Raw genomic sequence first — 21,895 nt, forward strand, 5'->3', positions numbered from 1 at the left:
CGGAACGGTCCCAGACATATGTCGAGCAAAACGCACTGTTGGCCGTGAAATGGGACTCGTAGCTTCTAGAGGGAATGGGGGAATGCTTGTTAATCGCTGGTAGATGTCATCTTGTATGTTCTGCATCAATGCTCCGCATGCTAGGTTCGCAAATGCATGTTGGCCACGCTCGTAACATCGACGCGTTCATGCGTTTCCCCCGATACTTGCTCGAATTTTACATTTTCAGGCTGGCGGTGTCTGGTGGGAACGAGAACCGCTGCTATGAGCCGTAACACTATACGCAGAAGAAATGCGTAGCGAACGCAGTGATGTGCCAAAAGAAAACAGTGTGAAAAGATGTCTTGCATTGCAAACCGAGCAATAAAGCCTAAACAGCCGTTATAAAGCTGTACATGAATAGATTTATGATTTTGGCTATCTCTGATTGATTTACGCCTTGCGTAAAAACAGTGAGCACCAAAGGTTTCAGTAAGGACGCAGATCCGCTTAAAGCCCAATGGACGAGGCGGTCGGCCGTCCATACTTCTCGAGACACTGCCTAGACTACTCTGAATCCAAACTTTCGCTGCATGGAGGGCTTGACTTCCTGTCGTCATGCTGCTGCGATTTGTTGCCTACAGAAAGCTGGCGTTTCCACAGCGGGCATTTAGGGCGCCTTCCAGAGAACCCAGAAGGCAACATTTCTACGCTGGAAAGGTTTACCTAAGATGGCAGCGATACAGAATAAAAACTTTACGTAAACAACGCGACGAATGTTACGATGCACTCAGATAATTGTGCCAACGCGTTAACTAAGGGCTTCCTTTGTCTTTATATTCGCCGTTGGTTAGGACGGTCCAAAAACTGTCCCCACCACTTTTAGCCATCGCGCGCATTTTGGCACATCCGACATGACGTTGTGGAGAGCCGCAAGCGTAAAAAAAAGACGAAAGGAGTGAAGTGAACCGGTAGAAACAGTCAGGCCAGGCCGTGCAGTGATGCACGGACAGCTCTGAGGACGGCTGCGAGGGTAGGCATCACAGCGACACCCCTCGGCGCCGAACCGCTCCGTGGCACCACTGGCGCGTCACTATCAGGTTCCGTGGGCGGCGCCATCGTGGTTGTTGTCGTTGTCTTCCTGGCGTCTTTACCAGGCTTGTCACCGGTGACCCTGCAGAGGCCCGTTGTCCCGACGCACTCCGTTTCTTCCGGGCAGAGAGAGCAGGGCGGCCCGGGCCGTTACAACTCCTGGTCAGCCACGTTTCCGACCGGCGCAATAGTTGCAAACATACATTTGTAATTCTTCCGATCTTACGTGGAGAAGTCCGCCGCTACAGCCGACGGCGTAGGAGCGTGCCCAGGCGATCTGGGTAAAATTTGTGGCTGCCTCCACCGCATCGTACTTCTCCACTTTGGGCGAAGAGTACCGCATGTTCGTCGAACCAGTCCCGAATAACGATGTTCCACGTGGACCACCGTTGCGGGTTCGACCAGTCGCAGAGCAAGTTCTGGCCCACCTCAGAAAAATTCACAGTGGCGCGTTCTTCGGGCTTGTCGTGAAAAACGGCATGTTCTAAAGTGGCGCAGCGTTGTACCAGCGCCTCGGCCACCTCGGCCATCTTGTCCTCCCACCGCATTTCGAGCATGTTGCCCGCCGCTGGAAAGTCGGCCAGATGTCCCACTGCCAGGTTTCGGCGGTAGCGGTTGTGCAGCCAGAGGATTTCGTCGGCCCAATTCCCTGTTTCGATACGAACGTTATTGCAGTTCTCGGTGTACTTCGTGGAGCAGAGCATGGATGGGGCATGGATTTGTGCTGCGCAGAAGACAACGATGAGCAGGCAGTGCCGCGGGACGGAGCATATGAAAGTTGATGAAGACGGCGCTCTTCAATAGAAGGCGCGAGAGTGGGGTGCACTTTAACACGAGGCGTGTTGGCTGCTGAATCACCACAGTCAATGAAATGTTCGTTCCATGAACACTGCACTTCGGTGCGGGGAGTACTGAGAGAAAAACACATGTCTAGAACGACCAAACTGTCCGTTTCGCAAATCCCACAGCCGTCGCGACCAGGAAAGCAAGAAATGAAGATGAAACCCTATGAGTTTAGCTGCACATGCGCAAAGCCAGACCGTTTTTAGCCGAAAGGTATTGCTAGAAATTGCGTGTTCAGAGGGAAACACGCCCAGAACGTGTTCTAGGCAAGCATTTTACCCTCTGCACATGCTGCCGTGCAAAAGCCTCCTAGCTGTAGAGTTGAAATATGGGTCAGTTGGAGCATATTGATGAACAAAAACAGTCAAATGACGGACCACAGCGAAAAGAGAAGGCAAACACACGACGACTGGATGAAGAACTGGACTGACAACCGCCTAGCTGACTCCTCTATCTGGATGTATGTGTGTGCGTCCCAGAATTTTGGTGCTTTGGAGTGCCGGGTCATGAGGCGGTGTGGTGGCCTGGAGGTTTGTGGCGTAAGCATGCTTTGAGTTTTCTTTCCGACAATATTTCCATGCAATGAAGCAAAAAAAAACGGCAGTAGCTTAGCTTTGCTATGCCAGGATATACGTACCATAAGAGGCTAACTGCCAAGCAACAACCTCGGAGTCTGAGGAATTGAGGTTTTCCACTGTTCTCCGCCGACAGGCAGCGACCCGGCTCTCTTTAACCTCCATGTAGAGCGCACTACATCAACCGCCTGTCCCGCGCATTATACACGCACGATGAGCACTCTTCGCGCATGCGCAGTAGTGCGCGGCAGTCCTAAACACAGCGGTGGGCGCACGCTATTCCGGCGCGTCTGCCGAGACTGTGACGTCACGCCTCTGGAATGCGCCGACCGGTGGAGCGCCGGAGAGGTGCGCCGGCGGCGGCGGGGGCGACGCAGATGCGCCACTCGTGACGTAAAGGGGCTGCCGCGCATGCGCAGTATGATCGGCGCCTGTGCTGCCAACCCTAGGGTTTTTATGCGAAGCATATTGCTAGAGCTACCACTCATGCCGTCGCCGTGGGACCCCTAGCCGTGAAACCACGTGACACCGTGACGTCACACCACGTGACATCGGATGAGAGAGCCGGCCTCCACCTCGCGCCGTCGCCGTGGGACCCCTAGCCGTGACGCCACGTGACACCGTGACGTCACACCACGTGACATCGGATGAGAGAGTCGGCCTCCACCTCGCGCCGTCGCCGTGGGATGGGACCCCTAGTCGTCACACCACGTGACACCGTGACGTCACATCACCTGACACCGTGACGTCACACCACGTGACATCGGATGAGAGAGCCGGACTCCACCTCGCGCCGTCGCCGTGGGACCCTTAGCCGTCACGCCACGTGACACCGTGACGTCACACCACGTGACATCGGATGAGAGAACCGGCCTCCACCTCGCGCCGTCGCCGTGGGATGCTTCGCATTCCCAAGGCTTAGCCAAGCTGAGCCTCAGCAATTTTTTCCCTAGATGTATGGAATTTGGGCATCGTTTAGGGGAAAGGGATTTTTTCTATAATCTAAGGAAATTTAATTTGCTTGGAGAGTTCTTTTTTTTCTCTCTCTCTCAAAGTAGGAACACAGAACAAGGTTTTTATTGTTTTTTCGCTACAACTGACGAAGGCCCGTACAACGCCGCCGCGCGCTCGAGTAAAGCCTCTTTCACATGCAACTGAAAACACGTTGTTGCCGAGGCTCAAAAGCTGTTTATAGCCATCGCGGCAGCTCCAGTACTCAGAGCGGCGATGTTCCAACAAGTCAAAAATTTTTCGCAGCACTGCTCTGCTCAATTTTCGGTTGCTTGCATGTATGTGAACCGGCCTTTACACGCACGTAGTCGGATGTGTATGGTCCCTGACGTGGCCAGTGGCACCCGCTGCTGTGATCTGGAGCGGCACCACCCTACCTCAACACGCGCGCCCCTTTCTCACGCTGTGCTTGGAGCTCGCATCACGACGTGAAATTACTATTTAGTAAGCATATCTGCATGTTGATTTTGATAAGTAGGAAAGAACAAGGGCGCCATTTTTTGATAAAGGAGCGCCGTGTTGGAAATCTTAGCTAGTCTAACTAGGGGAACAATTCACAATACCCAGTTCACCCGCCACGGTGGCTCAGTGGTTATGGCGCTCGGCACGTTAAAGAACACCAGGTGGTCGAAATTTCCGGAACCCTTCACTATTTCATCCCTCATAGCCTGGGTCGCTTTGGGACGCTAGGACCTCCGAAATCATAACCGATAATTCCCAGTTCCACCAAGACGAGCAAAGCGAGTTGAGGTCACATGAGGCATACAAATGCTGTAAAAATCACTGCTTCATGGTTTTATTTGACTCAAACTGTTATGTCAGCCATCCTCTAGAGCAATCGCAGCAAATCAACAAGCAGCTTTTATATAGCAGTTTCAGAACACTCCTCAAGCGACCTCCAGGCATTTTCTACGTGATATCCTTCGGATGAAGTCTAAACCGACACAACATGAGGGGGAAAAATTCATTTAACTTCACATGCCGACGCATGTTTACTAATATCTTGCGTACAGTGAAAAAGAAACGAACACATACACGATATAGAGCCTTCATTTTTAATTTCCAAAGAGCGCTACGGTTTATCTGTAGCTTCATTTAGAAGTTCTGCATTTTAGATCCTTCTATTCAAATTCATCTGATAATAGGGTAGCTGCCTGATAAAACTTGCTACTGAACTACGCATAAATATATATTTTTTCACAATTGAACACTACTTTTCGTGTCTAGGGAAATCTAGGGAATTTTTGGTTACAAAATAGCGGAGAGACGGCTCTGGAGGTTGGCAGCACTGGTCAGCGCAGACGGCACGCGAAGCTCCCTCCAAGCCGCGTAGTGTAGCTTACGCTACAAAAAATCCGGCGATAGCCAGCAGTCTCGCTGAGTGGCCCTTAATGGGATACTGAACCAAACTTTTGGAGCTGCTCTTTTACATGTAAACAAGTGCTTGAAGGCAAAAATTTATAAATCCGGCAAACATTTTAGCGAAAAAGGCGGATAACACGTTTTTTTTCGCGATTTATTGCCGTATCATTGACCCGGCGGCCGCCTGTGGAAGCTGCGACTGGACGTCATAACACCCGCGCGCCCACCATTCCCGCAAAAGCAGGATTGCCATCGCCACTGGCGGCTTTTCCATGTCTGTCGTCTGCTCACGGCGTACACAGATATGTCAAGATATTAATCGCTGCTGTCTACATACCATAACCGTATGCACGCTTACGTCCGCTTGGTTGGTTGGTAACAACTTTATTCATAGTCCTGCAGAGCTTTCGCCGACGGGGCCTTAGGTCTCCAACGTGGGGACGTCGAGGCGCTGCCTCGCCGTCGCCTCGCGGGCCTGCTGGACGGCCCAGAGTTGGTCCCCGAGGCTGGGGCTGCGCAAGGCAGCGGCCAACCGCGGCGGGAGGGTTCCGGAATTTGTACCGTGAAGGTTTTTGTTACAGTCCCAGAGCATGTGAGTTAAAGTGGCTACATTGGCGTTGCAGACCTTGCATATATTTGTCGGGTATGTACCGGGATAAAGCCTGTGGTATAGTTCCGGGTTGGGGTACGTGAGCGTCTGCAGTTGTCTGAGGGTCACCGCGTGCGCCCTGTCCAGCTTGTCGCTGGGCGGAGGGAATGTTCGGCGGGCCAGGCAGAGGGCCTTGGTAATTTCGTTGTAGCTGATCAAGCAGTCTTTGGTGCTATTCCACGGACGACGGTCGCCGGCGCGGTTCGCGAGCTCGCGCGCCTTGGCGTGTGCCGTCCCGTTGCGGTTGCGATACGTCCTCGATACTTCTCCCATGTGCGCCGGGAACCATTGAATTCTGGTTTGGAATTCTACCTCCTGCTGGACTTGTCGGTTCCTCAGGACTCGGGCCGCTCTCTGTGAGATCCATCCTTTGGCGAAGTTTCTAACCGTCTGACGCGAGTCGCAGAGAACCACGGTGCACGTCGGATCCGTGAGGGCGAGTGCCACCGCCGCTTCCTCCTCCTCTTCTGCGCGTTCGCACGCTACACTTGACGTTATGCGCGTTTAGCCGCACGAATCGACGACCGCAACCGCGAATCGCGAGCGTTCTGCGTATTCCGCGGCGTCAACGAACCTTGTCCCCGTAACTAAATGCAGGTACTTTTTCCAGACCTTACGCCATTTCTAACATTCTCACTTTTAAAACAGAAGCGCGTGTTTAGGAGGGGAAACATTGTTGTCAACAAATCGACAGCCCTCTTATCCTAAAGGGGGCAGAATCGTCACTCTAAATGAAAAAATAAAGCAAATTATTACTCATAAGCTTTCTTATGGGTGACAGCGGACGAAGCGAAACACCGGTGGCCCCTTTATGGCTAGTTAACGTGCTGAAGAAGCCAGTAACAACGACGGAACCAGTCCGAAGCGGGGTTTCATGCATCGAAGGGCGCCGCCATATTTGTCGCAGCGGAAGGGTGCCATGACGTCACGCTCTTCACCCAAGTGTGGCATCCTGGACCAAGGATCGACCACGGCGCCCAGTTACCCGTAAGGGCCAAGAACACTTGAAATTTATTAACAATAAAGTTTTTTCCATCCATCACCCGATCAAAACGCACGACAGAATTTTTTGTCGCGTATCTGTCGCGCGACAAAATTTTGTGTCGCGCGACAAGCTCTCTTGTAGTGCATTGTGTCGTGCGACAGGGGCTCGTGTCGTGGGTTCGTTCTGGCGACAAAAGTGTTTGTAGTGGGTTCTGTCGCACGACAGTCATCATTCCTGTATTTTGTAGTGTGCAGAAGGTGCCTGTCGCAGGATTTGTCGCGCGACAGGTTTCTGTCGTAGGTGCTGTCGTGCTTCAGGGAGAGTCGTGCCGCGCGACAGGGCCTGCGTGCCTCGACAGAGTTGCCTGTCGCGGGTTCAGTCGCGCGACACTACAGCCTGTCGAGGTATCTGTCTTGCGACACTACAGCCTGTCGAGGTATCTGTCTTGCGACAGATACCTGTCGTGGGTCTGTCTTGCGACAGATACCTGTCGTGGGTTCTGTCTTGGGACAAATATGTGTCGTGGGTTCTGTCTTGGGACAAATATCTGTCGAGGCAAGTGTCGTGTTAGAGGTTGCAGTCGATGGTAATTGTGGTTTTCTACAGAAATCTCGAATTTCTGTAGCGCCATCGTGGGATAGTGATAGGCGGACATTCACCAATTTCGTGTTAAATCGCTTGCACTTTGGCGAGCCACGAAGGCGATGCGACTTGCTTTGATCGATTGGCGACGATCATCGAGGGAATTAAATGAAGTGTTAATTGACAAACGCGACTCGAGTTTGCAACTCGCTTCCCTACCTAGCTACCGGCCGCACGAAAATTGGCGGGGATGAGAGGCGCCGCTCGCAATGAATCTTCCCTTCAGTTCGCACATGACAGTGTGAGCGAAAGAAGACCATGCTCAAGAGAAAGCATATGCACCAGCGAGAATGCTAGCGGTGCCTGTGAATGAGGCAGTGCTTGCGGTAGTGGCATGCTGCGAGCCACCCGAGCGTCTTCATTCCATCCGGCGCGAGCATGACGAATAGCGCTACTGAAGGTCAGTGTACTCGTGGCTGCAGTGACCTGTGCGTCTCGCAACATACTGTACCCACTACCACATGCGGAGAAAAGGCTAAGGTCACATATACGCGTCGCTTAACGTCACGTAATGAGAGTAACCTGATGGCGAAAAAGCTGGAAGATTACTCGCAGTAATCGTCCTGCTATCACAAAGGCAGCATGTAAGTTACGCACGCATGACCTGTTGCCGGTATAAATGATCAAGGCGACTCCCATATCAAGTTTCCACGTTTCAGTTTTTAGCCGCGCATGCTGCAAGATCATCATAAAATATGAAATATATATATATATATTCTTACGACTTCGTTCATTGCTTCCATTGAAAATTTCATGACAGTGACACAACCATCTCGCTAAATATAGAGAACAGCGTACGAATCCTAAGGCCCAGTACAGCCTTGAGCGTGTTTGAGCACGGACGCCTAGAAAGGGCGCGCGCGTGGACCGTTGCGTCGCGCCTGCGCTGTAATTTCCCGGAGGAGCAAGAACCCGAATATTTGCCAGTCGACGTGGCGTTACCCCGCGACGCCAAGGATTGGGTGGCGAGTTCTGCGACATGAAGTCGCGCCGCAAGAATTCGGTCAGTGAGTGACTTCCCCATGAGGATGTATTAGTTCGGGGCTCCCCCTCCGTGACCAAGGGGCTTAATTAACTCGCGCGAACTCTGTGACTCCCTACTGTAAACGTGCGTTTAATGTCCATTCACACTCGCAATAGCAAAGGCCATGCGGCCAGCAGTCGCTTGCGATCGGGCAGCAGCTCCACGACACTTCCTCACACCTACAAGAGTGACCTGCAGCTCGCCTGCTCGTTTGATTCTCACGTGAAATGAGAAGTCTTGGGACTGACGTCAGTCGATCGCGCGCTTTGGTTCAGTCTCCTGCGCCCTCGCGCCTCGTCCTCTAGAGTGTTCTGGTCCCTCACGCTCGGTCCACTAAAGTGTTCTGGTCCCTCGCTATTAACAGTGTGCTACGACAACCTGAGCGAAGAGTAGAATGTCGGGGCGGTTTTGACGTGCGCTACTGCCGTGCAAGCGTAAGGGCGCTCTTCTCGGGACCGGCCTGCCAGCCTGGAAGCCGGCGTCAGAAAAATTCACTGGTATTGTTTGTTCACGTCCATTTACTAAGCTCTGGGATAGAGTATCGTTAGCCAATATCGAGTTGTTGGTAGAAGCGATAACAGCAAAACAAATTTTCTCCCACAGCCGCTTCTGCTGCCCATTGCAGCTCGCCTGGCTTCTGCTAGCTCTGCTCCTGAAGGGGTCGCGGAACCGAGCTTATTTCACTATGACGCGGGGCTCACAGTAAAACGGTGGCGAGGGTAGCACCTCAGTGCTAGCCAGTTCCGAATCGCACTCAGCTTAGGCGTCGATGTGCAATCGGCTAAGCTTAGCGACGACAAGGGTAGCTAGAGAGCAGCGCGCAGTTCGTCGGCCGGCGCGCCCGCGGGCGGCGTCGTTGCCGAAAGCTCGGCTCGCTCAATGATTGCCTCAGTAGCTTGCGAACTGAGCAGGCAAGGCTGGAAAATCGAGCAGCGAGCGTCTGTCCTGCGACTGAGCGAGACTTTATTCTCACGTTTGCATGCAGCATAGGTGAACAAATTTAGCACACATATATGCATCGAATATCTGCTGCCTTACAGCGTTTATTAAGCTCGTCCTCGACGTCACCGTTAGCGCGGAAACCGCGCATATCTTTATTTCACTACGAGACATGGTTCACAGTACAACGTACAGTGAAGAGAGTAGCACCTCAGCGCTAGCCAGTTCGAAAGCACTCTCAGCTCTGGCATCGATATGAAACCTGCCAGGCTTAGCGACGAATACGACATCCAGGGAGCAGTGCAAACTTGTCGCCCGGCGCGCTCGCGGGCAGTGTCATTTCTGAGAGCTGAGCTCCCGCAATGCTCAGCAGCCAGCGACTTGGGCTCGCAAGGCTGGAAAACTGAGCAGCTAGCGGCTGGACTGCGACTGAGCCCACGTTTGCAGCACAGGTAAACAACTTTTAGCTCACATATACGCTTGGGATACCGGCTTCGTTGCGGCCACCTTAAGGTGATTCTTACGCTCGTCATCGAGGCCATCGTCACCGCTCGTGACGCACTGGCTGAGAACTACAATTCGAGTGCGTGCTAAAACAAGCTGCTCGTATTTCGCGGATCAATCTGAACTCGAAAACACAGTTGCTTCTATCGGCTTCCATGTGGGCTCTTGCTCAATTGTGAAAGTACACCCCGGTCAAAAAATCCTTAAAAGTTCCTTCAGGGAGCCAACAGGATTCTTGACTGTCACCTCTACATGCACCTGATGGTCCTGAAGGAATCTGCATGGATGCTCTGTTTGCAATGGCGCGACTCTGACGGGGCTGAAGGCATCTCCATTAGCAGCTCTGTTTGCACCGGCGCGGCTCTGACGGTTTGAAGGCATCTCCGTCAGCCGCTCTGTTTGTACCGGCGTGACTCTGATGGTGCTGAAGGCATCTCCGTCAGGAGCTCTGTTTGCACCGGCGCGTCTCTGATGGTGCTGAAGGGATCTCCGTCAGCACGTCTGTTTGTACCGGCACGAGCTCTGACTGTGCTGAAGGCATCTCCATTAGCAGCTCTGTTTACCGGAGTGACTCTGACGGTCCTGCAGAAATCTGCATGCAGCTGCTCTGTCTGCGGGCGACGTAAGCTTCGACCGTCACCGGCATAGCTGCGAATCGCTTCGGGAAAGTTATAATACTGGCAAGAAGCTTAATTGTACGTTTTAATCGGTTTGTGTAGCACACACCTTGTACCAGCACAACCGCTCACCGGTGGAGATTTATTTGGCCAGAAAGCAGCTTACGAAATTAGCGGGGACATATCTGAAACACACGTACGTATGCTCAAACACATACAATATTCGTGCAAATTGCATGATACTTGCAAGCACGCATTAAGTATATGTGAGCTGCGCGCCCTTCCGATAGTGCCTGAAAATTCTTTGCACGGAGGCCATGAATCGCTGTAGAGCTCGCGTTCTCGATCATATGCTTAGCTTTCAAGGATCATCCGGCCGGCTTCACTCGATCCTGGCTCATTTTCGGCAAAACTGTACACATATCATATATCAATATTGGACGGTAAACGTTGTCTCGTAGTGAACTTGACAACTGATGCGTACCAACCAAGCGGTTCGCATAACTGAAGTACTTCTGCGTTTCGTGCGAAGCATGCAAAGACGGCCGGCCGCTATTCGGCTTTGCTGACTTTTCTTCACTCGTCCTCGGCGCAGACGAATCCCAGGCGCACGGCATAAACTACGGCCAGGTGAAAAAAAATGTGTGTTAGCTGCGCAGTTAATTTTAATCTAGGGAGAACCATCAATTGAGGCGAATGAATTTTTAAAAGGTGCTGCACAATTAATTCTAGCTTAACGCGTTTGTGCGCGTTGCGCGCAAAAAGTAGAGCAAATGTGGTATCGGTACGTAGTACGTCGATCATACTTCATACTCAAAACTGATTATGTTCGACCTTTCCGCTATGCATATGCTGCGCACCGCGTGCAGTGAACCCGCCCGCTATCAGGGCAGATCTGCCTATCTGATAGCCAGTACACGTACGCATGTTTGTGTGCGGCATACACCGGCCAGGAACTGCGCCAGTCGGAATTAACTTTTTCTACTACACATAGCCTTCCCTCGATCCTCGATCATCCTTTCAGCAAGGTGGAGACGCTGCATGCATGCTCGATCGTCCAGAGCTTCCTCGATCGGGCAACGAAACCAGTGCCCATATTCTACGCGGGAGCGCGCGCCCGCACCGATTTTCGTAGTCACGAGGAATTCATACGCCAGCGCACCTTTCAGTCGGGGATTAAGGTGACTGAATGCAGCCCACAGCGCTATAAGCGCGGCAAAGACGTGCAGCGAATTGCTCGCGCTGAACGACAGCGCAAATATTTTTTTTTTCCATGGCGCGACGTTTCTGTTTAAATAATTTTCACCAAGCAGGAAAGCGCCCTGCACTTGCATTGACTGTTGAAGCCAAGCGCAGTGAGTACACTGAAGTCCCCTCGAGGCATCTGTGTTGTCATGAGAAGCCGCACAACTCATGTGCGGCTCTCCTTCAGTCTTTATCTCCCAAACTCCCCTCCCTACGCAGAGTAGCATGCCAGCGATATTGAAACACCGGCTAAATTCTCTGTATTTCATTAAAGAGTCTCTCTCTCTCTGGCGATGTGTATCGTTGAAAACATTAAACTCGCCCACCTAGCACCGCGATGTCAAGTGAACATATTCCTTGACGCTGGATTCATGATCTCTATGCAGTTAATTCCCAGCCCCCTGTATGTCACACTAAGTGAATGGGGATTAACCATCACATCACACCAATTGGCCAGCTCCACTAGCTGGAGGACCTTCTTTGAAAGGCATTTGCGTAAAAATTCTTCGTATCACTAGGGTATACGGCAACTTAATTGACAGCAGCAACAGAATTTTGGTTCCCGGAACACACCCATGGAACATGTAACGCTGCATCAAAAATAAGTGCAGCCAGTTTTGAGGCTTTGAGGTTTTGAGGATTGTTCTCGCAATCACTCTCCGAAGGTACCATTCCAGACGACTGGGAAGTGGGGAAGGTCGTTCCCGTCCACAAATCAGGTAGTACTGATTCACCTCTTACTTATCGCCCCATTTCATTAACAAGTGTACCGTGCAAAATCATGGAACATGTCATTTACTCTCAAATCATGCAATCTTTGGATTCAAATAATTTCTTCCATCCATCACAGCATGGATTTCGCAAGGGGTTCTCCTGCGAAACTCAACTAGCCATTTTTCTACATGATATTCACGCCAACCTTGATACTAACCTGCAAACTGACTCCATTTTCTTAGATTTCGCTAAGGCATTCGACAAAGTACCTCATCAACGCTTGCTTCTTAAACTCTCCCAGTTGAAGTATACATCCGAACATAATTGCATGGATTAAAGCTTTCCTCACGCATCACTCTCAGTCCGTCGTCATTAATAACCAACTTTCCAACCCGCTTCCAGTAACCTCTGGCGTCCCACAGGGTTCTGTTCTCGGTCCTTTGTTATTCCTCATATACATTAATGATTTACCCCAGCATGTCTCTTGTCACATCCGCTTATTCGCCGATGATTGCGTCATTTATCGCTCAGTGACTAACCATTCTGACCAAGAATCCCTTCAGGCAGACCTGCGCCATGTGCAAGACTGGTGCTACCAGTGGATGATGATGCTCAACTCTAACAAATGCAAGTGCATGTCCTTTCCCCGCCGTCGAAATCCTCTTGTTTTCAAATACACAGTCTGCAATTCCCCAGTTGACCTCGTCCAGTCATATAAATACTTAGGAGTCACCATTTCTAATGATTTATCTTGGCGTTTGCACGTGACTAACCTGATATCATCTGCTAATAAAACACTAGGTTTCTTAAAACATCACCTACGGGAAGCCCCACAACACGTAAGACTACAAGCGTACATCTCATTCACTAGAACTAAACTTGAATACGCATCACCCATCTGGAGCCCTTATCAAGAATATTTAACACACGCTATCGAATCTTTTCAAAACAGGGCTATCAGATTCATGCACTCCTCATACTAGTACGATGTCAGCATATCATCCCTCAAATCGTAGTCAGGTCTAGCTAATCTTTCTAGTCGCCGTCGCATAGCCAGTCTTGTCCTGTTTCACAAGTTCTTTTATTCACCAATAAAACAAGAACCATACATTTGCGCACGTCCACAATGTAGGTCCCACCGCATCGGTCGATCATTCTCTTCCAAGTTTTGCGTCCACGTGGCCGTACCACTGTTTTTGCCAACTCATTTTTTTCTCGTGCAGCAGCTGACTGGAACGGCCTTCCCCATAATATTACTGCCATAACATGTTCATCATCATTTTCAAGCACTGTTGATTCCTGCATTTCGTAAACCCCACCCCTTATGTAACACCCTGGAAAAGGGTCTTTAAGGAAAATAAAGTGATGTGATGTGATCTACAAACATGATTTATTACACACACTAGGCCACAACAACAAAGCAGAGGGAGTAATAAATGTTGGACAGGAACGTGCATTATTCTTTACACTTAAAAGCAGCAAACATTTTAAACACATGAAAAAACAAGGATGACAAAGCATCATACTATCAGGCTGCAAGGCCAGGTATATCCTTATGTCTAGAGACCAGATTTTAGGCAAATGCCTATTTTTTTCAAGGCATCATAGGCGCACCATTTTTACATATGAGCATGAATTAGGCGTTCACGACATGTTTAATACACATTTGATGGTGCCATAAATGCCTATTTTGGGCGTCAGCGCCTATAAATGCCGATTTCCAACATTGGTGCCTAAAAATGCCCTATTTTGAAGAAAATGGCCCTGATATATGTTGTGGTTTTGTTTTCAGATTCTCTTTGTTTTCGAATCCATTTCGGTTTTGAGTTGAACCCACACATGGCAACATTAAATGACTTCGTCACTTGGGTGTGGTGAACACTACTCCAACGCCGACTGTGTAGACAATGTCAACCACATCAGCCAAAAATATCGAAATAACCTTTTTCCTGTTTCTGCCGTTTTGTAGTTACAGCTTGTAAACTCTGGCCATTAAAATGGTAGTTGACCAGATGGTGCTACATTTTGGAAAGTACATGAAGTACGTAAGTTTCGTCCACATAATTCCCAGTGGGTTCGAGTTGACTGCAAATTGTTCCATAATCTGGCTGGATAAAGTTTAACTGGATAAAATTTGCCATATTGGTAATCTGCCTTATGATCATTCCTTGTGCCTCATCTGCATGTCATCCTAATCAAATAGCCTTTGGCGGCAGTTTTCTTGGAGTAGGCCGCACTGGACAGCTGAGAGCCGTGCCAGTCGTGCGTGCATACGGAACACATTCATGCACTCAAACAATGTTTGATGCTTGTATGAATATCACTCTTTTGGCGTCACTCCTATGTCATATTATCTCAACCCTTCAATCGAAATGGTTTCCTACAAGCACACTTCTGTAACATCTGTTGGTGTGGAGCGTTCCTTTTCAGCTTACAAGCTTGTTCTCAATGAGAAGAGGCACAATTTTGAGCCCACCAACATGGAGACGTTGCTTGTGTGCTACTGCTTTCATGACTTTAGCAGTGATTACTATATGAACGGTGTTTATTTATTATGAATCCCCAGTGGATGTACGTAGGCCCGTGCTGAACTATATAATTATTTTCGGCATATAAAGCATCACCAGCACTAAGCGGCTACATTTTTAGCATCTCGTACTTATGGTTTCCAGACCCTTTTAATAGCAAGCACCATTTTAAGTCCGCGTGACTTCCGACACTTGGAGCCACTAACTATAAAACGCAGTTTACACAAATGGTGACACATTTATTAATGTTAAAGCACCGTGCATGCCTGCAATAGATAAGTTTAATTCCTATGAGGATGACTCTGAACACATGTCGGATGCTTTAAAGTCACATTTGCGTCAATTGCTAAATGCACGGCCTCTTGTTTTACTATTGTGCACGACAAGCAAATTGTTTGTTTCCAGGTATGCCAACGCATTTTAAAAGGCTTTGTAACCATCTCTTTTGCTCTGCTGAAGCATGCGTGTTGTACGAAAAGCTTCACGACAGCTTTAAAAAGAGTGCTTCTAAGGTTCGCACACAATGGTTAAGATCTCAAATCATTCCGGCTGTTTTTACTTTATGGCAGATATTGCGTGCTGATGTTCGGATCTGATAAGTGCAATTTTGATGCAGTTTATAGTGCCTATTTTTCTTTTTAGGTGCCTAAAATCAAATCTTAACCACCTATTTTTGGCGCCTAAAACATGCCTTCTTGGCGCCTAAAAATCCGGCCTCTACTTATGTCTTATAAATCCCATCAACAGACTTTGTCAGCATACATGGCAATGTGTTCTCTCTTGCATTATTTGCACTAAATACTTTGAAGCATAAATGTTCCAAGAATAAAAGAAACTTTGAGATTAGTGTAATATTGTCACGTAGTTGTGATGGCTGCAGTTTGGCAGTCAGGTAGACAGCAAAACGGCTTCCAAAGAAACACTGTTGGGCTGTTTCACACCCACAAAGAACTGAACGACTCGGCAGCGGTGTAGCAACAAGCGTGCTTGGCGGTCGTCGAAGACAATGCCTGCCGCTTGTGGCCGTGCTCAATTTATAACTGACGACGAACTTTTGACAATGTGACAATATGGAGCAACCTCCCGTCACAATCTGAAGATTGGTGTAATTGCTGCTAACTGCAATGAATTTCATGGCCACAAGTTTGAAAAAAGTTAAACACACTGAAGAGCTACCTTAAAGGAATACAAAAATAAAAATACACTGAAACTACCTTCATGAACTGCACATCATACATCACTACCAGATCAATCTCTTTCCTTCTGGTTGGGCACTTCACACAAGTATGAAACATTATTAATACTAAAGAAAACACATTGCAGAGACACATCATCAAGGGAGTGCAAACAATTATTCTGATCAGCCGGTGGGTGCTGACACTGCATGATATGTAGGACATCAAATACAAGTGGTGAAACAAGAAGCCTTTGGGAGTGAAAATATATACAGCCTGCAATCTCATAAGTTCCAAGTACATAACAATATGAGCCGTCTACCATTTTAACATAACAAGAGCTGGTCTTTTTTGGAGTCAAATAATCCGAACTGTGTATAATAATGCTGCCAATTTGTGCTCGAAAGTACCTAGACATCTGAGGAATGCAGCCAAAGTGTGAATTGAAAATCATTTTTAGCTGCTCGGGAAATGAAGGAACAGGGTGTGGCACACCTAGAGCACATGTCTGGTAGCTGTTTGTGTGCTAAGCGCCAATATTTTTCTTGGCAAAAGCCAAATGAGCTGGGAGCTCCAAATTTCTTTCTGAGCTTCGATAGCACTGCTGCATTATGCACCGTTCAGCGACCTGCATAGGCACCAGCTTGGCTGCTGACACAAGCCGCAGTGCACGGCCAATCCCATCTTCAAAAGGAACCGTGGACACACCCCATAATGGGCCAAACATGCGCGTAGCCTTAGAAAGGTGCAGCAGCTGGTGAACATTATATGTCATAGCTGCCTCACCATAGAGCCTCGCTGCTATCCCTAGTAGCACAGTATGTAACTGCAACGTTGCCACAACATTGCCAATGTTGTACTATGTTGCGCTAACATTCTTCAACATTAGACAATGTTGCTGCAATGTTACCAAGCAACTTGCTGATAACGTTGCTCTGAAGTGGTCTTTTCACATTGCAGCAATATTGTCAAATGATGAATAAATGTTGAACCACATACGATGGCATTGCTATAACATTCATGCTATAGGTTAATCTGCCCTCTCTGGCTATTTCTGAAGCCCAAATAGAAAAGTCGGTACCAATCACTTCCCCTCACCGTGAGAGTATTAATTTGTTTATTAATTTTTACTTCGATTGCAAGTTTGCATGTGGTGTGTATGCAAATGGTGACACTAAGGTAGAAAGATATATTTCTATCTGAAATATTTTTAAACAGCTGGAATTACTTTGTTTTTAATTAAACAGGCAGACAAAATTAAAACTGCCGAAGAAATTTAGTTCTGGTTTCACTGACGCCCTGCAGTCTAATGGTCCAAATCCAAACCGCGGCTACTCGCGGCCGCGCCGAGAGACAAATTCCAATCCTGCGGCGTGCGCTGGTCCGAGAACTCGCGTGTCAGCGGCAGTCATGGCAAGATTTTCACGTTTTTTGTTCTTCTAGTACAGTTTTTTGGCGGTCGTCGTGCCCGCACTGCTGTGTTTCGTTGTGGTTTCACTGGAATTCAGCTGAAACAACAAAGGCTTGCCCAGAGGATGACCTCAATGGTGAGTGATTTCTAGACTTGCATTGTTGTGCTGTGACCTGTGTTGGTTGGCACAAAGCCAGTAGTGTATATATGCTACCCATGCCCTGCGTGATAGTTTGATAAAGTGCTACATTCGTTGTATCATGAAGAGAATGAAGTGTTCGCTAATCGAGGTGTCATTTCGGCAACGACGCCGAAGAACAGCAGAGACTGTTCACGACGAACTAGAAAACTGTTTTCGTCAAGGGTACCCACGATGGTGAGAGCCGGCTTTTGCGGGTACGCATCACGAAATGCTACCCTGTTTGGCAGTTGTCAGTCTTGATAATGGTCATGGCAGCAGATTGTGCGCAACAGGAGCAGAACAGTTTCAAGATGCCTTTTCATCGCATAATGTTATTTTATCCTCTTTATCAGCGCCGATCGAGGACGCAGTTGAAAGCCGCAGTTCTCACTTGTCAGATTTTAGCACCGCTAGCAGCATCCCTGACATAGAAAGTGCAACGTAAGAGTTGTCGCGAATTTCTGACAATGAGGAGTTGGTGGGTTATGAAGATAGGATGACACCTGAGTCTGGTTCCGCTACTCAATGTCTAGAGCACGACTTGCGCGTGTGGGCAATTAATAGCCAATTGCCTGCTTCTCACCTGCATTCCCTGCTTAAAGTGCTGAAGCCATACCATCCAGAGTTACCCACGGATTCTAAAAAATTACTAAAGACGCAGAGGCATAGTGATCCAGCAGTGATGAGCGATGGTCATTACCACTACTTTGGAATTTTTCGTTCTCTGGAAGAACAAGTTGTGCATGTTCCTTAACGTCTGCACTTTGTGCGAGGGCATTACACCAGTTCTCATGCATTCTACTGGAAGATAGCATAGATCCAGCGACATTGTAAGCAAGGAACCAGAATTTATTCTTTCACTTAACACTGACGCTGCTGCATCATGCCAGTAGTGTAGTATTTTCCCTCTCATTCTTAATCAGATGTATACTCTTATAACCAACATTTATGGGACTGTGCAGCGATTTGCACCAAGGGTAAGAAAAGTGAAATATTCATTGGAATTCAATCATCCTTCATCATCATAAGCCGGACTATACTCGCAGCAGGGCGACAGCCTCTCCCATATTCCCCAAATTAGCCCTTTCCTGTGCTAGCTGCATCCACTTGACCCCTGCACCCATCATCAGTTTGTGATCTAGCTTATGTAGCCCACGAAGAATCGGCCGTTAGCAACTATGCCTTTCAAATTGTGCACAGCAGTGAGGCTGAAAAAGACTATAGGCTGGGCCTGCCCTCTTCGCTCAGTTTACTTTGTCGGCCACCTGCCATGGCACAATTGAGGGAAGACAAAGGGAGTGATGTGCAACCACCTCCAGCCGCGTCTTCATCTACAAACGCCCTTGTGGTTTTAAGCAATTGAATGGCCGTCCCCATGGCTGACACCAGTAGGTCCGCTTGTAAGGCAGGATTCAAGCCAGACAGCAGCACTGGCCATTGCTGTGAGATGCGGGAATGGGAATTTTTGTTTGTATATTATTTGCTTGCTTTTGAGGAATTTTAGTTGGCATGAATAGTCGATGTCTTTTTTGTAATGAATGCATTTTTAGCCACTTTCAGAACAATTTGTTGCTCAGGCTGTTAAAATATGCTCGCGCTGCCAGGGAAGGGCGGATTTTTTTCTCACTATTTTGGTTTGAGCTAAGTGACTGGACATAAGTTCTTTGTACAGAGCTGTCCAATGTCTGTGCTCATTGAGGATTGTAAAAGATTTGTTATTAGACGTGTGCCCACCAAGATGCTTATATTAGGAAATTTTTGGTTCTTTCTTTTTTTTTTGCAGGGATGCAGCTTTGCTTGTCACATCATGAATTAGAAGAGACCATCATTGTGAGCAGCTGGAGGCTACCAGAAGATAAGCATATTTTAGACGTGCTAAATTGTTCAGGCAAATGTTGAGAGTACTTTAAATTTGTAGTTTTCCAGTGCAACGGTGCATGACCAAAGAAGGGAAGAAGGATACTTGAAGAAAACAGCGCAGCAACAGGGACAAGAGAGAAGATGAGACAGGTGCTGACTAGTAACTGAAGGTTTATTGAAAAGGAATGCATAAAATATACTCTCTTCGCAACCAAGAGCGTGCATGAGCTGCGCAAACAACACTGATAACCTGTCAACTTCAGTCATGGTGGTCAGGATACAATAGTTCACAATCATTAACAAGGACGGATGGCCGTTCATGGCTGTGAACTGTTGAATCTTGACCACCATGACTGAAGTTGATAGCTTATCAGTGTTGTTCGCGCAGCTCATGCACGCTCTTGGTTGTGAAGAGAGTATATTTTAAGTGTTCCTTTTCAATAAACCTTCAGTTGCTAGTCAGCACCTGTCCCATCTTCTTTCTTGTGCCTGTTGCTGCGCTGTTTTCAACTTGCCGTTTTACTGAAGTTGGGAAGAAGGATAAAACACAGCACTCACTGACAACTGGTTATTTAACGGCGCAGACACTGCTTAAATGCCTTCAGACCAGCGGAGCAGGAAAAAAACAAACTTATCACACCTTTATCATCAAAACTATGAAAGAAACATCATTTCTGTGTTATATGATACAACTGAAGTATTGCTCGCACATTGTGAACCAGCTTTTTTAATATGATGCGTCTCTGTCCCTTCACAAGTGGCTTGCTTCTGCTAAGGATCTTCACACTTGAAAATCTCTGTACAATCACTGCAGTGCTTGACAAGTTTGGAACCTGTCCTCATTCTTTAGATCTCCTGCATGCAGTTTGCATTTACGGGCCTGTAGCATTTTGCCTCCATCGAAATGCAACCACAGCGGCCAGGATAGAACCCGTGTCTTAACAGGCCAGCAGCCGAGCACCATAACCACTGAACTGCCGTGGCGGCTCATGTATGTGTGTGTGTTCCGTAGGGCTGGAAAACTATGAACTTAAATCAGTGATGCTAACCAGGCCAACAACTAACTCTGCTGTTCATAATACCTCTGCTCCTTGTTTCTAAATGGCCAATTAGGTGGCACTGCTACTTTGTTTATTTGTTGCAATTTTGTGCACAAAATGAATGTCTTATATTTGGGAAACACAAAGTCCAGGTGGTGTATGTTTGCAAGGTGTGCTATTGTTGTGTAGATAGTTTACTGAAGTGTTTTGTATTTCTAACATGCCAGTTGAGAGGTGTGTGTGCATTTTCATGCTATGGTAATGTGCCTAGTAACTGTTTAAAACATTAGCTCTGGTTCTTGTTCCTGAGTAGCTCACATGTGTGCTGCACATCCCTTTTTTCTTAGCTAAGCTACTTCATCAAATTGCATGTTGTAGGTGTCACCATGCATGTATATCTTAGAGCTTAAAGTAAGTGCTCTTGGAAGTCATCTTAAGGTGAATTCGCACGGTGGACTGAATTGCAAATCTTGAGGGTGAACTGTGCATTATGTGGCTTGACGTCACGAATTGACGCCAACCAATTGGTGTCTGCAGATGGAAAGAGGAGGGCGTTTTTTTTCTATTAGGACAAGATCTGCTGTTTTCATCTCATGTGTGAATGCTTTCAGAATGCGGACACTGCCTTTACTTTAGGTGATGCTAGAGATCTTTTTGCGACCTCATCCGTTGTTTGAATATACCGTAAAAACCCGCGTATAATACGAACCCGAATATAATACGGGGCTAAGATTTAGAGACGCGAAATGGGAAAAAAAGTTTCACCCGCGTATAATACGAGTAACACAAGCTCATAGAAGACATTTATTCAAATCGCATCCCGCACTTCACTTCAATTACTTTGTTCTTCAGTTGCGCTTTCTTCGAACATTTCTTTGTCCGACAAATCATCCCAAATGTACTCATCTTCCGTGCCATCGAGGGCGTTCGAGATGCCGCACTTCTTAAGCCCGCTTCAGCCGCCCGGTTGGCGTCACTGCAGGCTCACCTGAGCGCATCCACTCTGCGTAGCACCGCCTGACTGCGTCCTTGAACGGTTTGTTTACACAACCATCAAACGGCCGCGAAAGCTTTGTCGCATTCCGCTGCACGCGAAAAGGGCTTCTTTCTGTTGTGGCCATCCACGAATGCTTCCTTCGACGACACCAAACTGCCTCCCGGCCGCACCGTTGCCGATGTTCTCCGCAGCCAAAATCGCTTGAAAGTAGCCGAGTACTGTTTTCGAGACCGTGACATCGTGCTCTCTAAAACAATATCCACTTCACGAAGCGTGCCTTACATGCTAGCACGTGTGTTGTCAACAGGCGCACGGCACACCGTGACCCCCCGGCGCACCCAACGGATCAACAAAGAAACGACGTCGTGACGTCGTTTGTCGAGAGTAACGAAGCCAAGCCGTAGCCACGCGCCAATAGCGAAGCGAAGCCATAGCCACGCCACAAAAACGAAACCAAAACATCGAGCAACTTCGAAAATTTTTGTTCGGATCCGCAAATAGTACGAGGCGGAAATATAGGAC

At 48.2% G+C, this 21,895-nt stretch overlaps 1 protein-coding gene across 1 annotated transcript; it reads right to left on the minus strand.

Annotated features, from left to right (window-relative positions):
- Window positions 1-1,313: 1,313 nt before the first annotated feature.
- On the minus strand, window positions 1,314-1,775 carry LOC149361443 (antigen 5 like allergen Cul n 1-like). Its single transcript, XM_089568082.1, has one exon. It carries the CDS (start codon window positions 1,773-1,775, stop codon window positions 1,314-1,316), a length of 462 nt encoding a protein of 153 aa, XP_089424208.1.
- Between the last annotated feature and the right edge of the window lie 20,120 nt (window positions 1,776-21,895).

The sequence above is a fragment of the Amblyomma mixtum genome, chromosome 2, assembly GCF_055824585.1.
Source record: "Amblyomma mixtum isolate Tamu chromosome 2, ASM5582458v1, whole genome shotgun sequence".
Classification (NCBI taxonomy): domain Eukaryota; kingdom Metazoa; phylum Arthropoda; class Arachnida; order Ixodida; family Ixodidae; genus Amblyomma; species Amblyomma mixtum.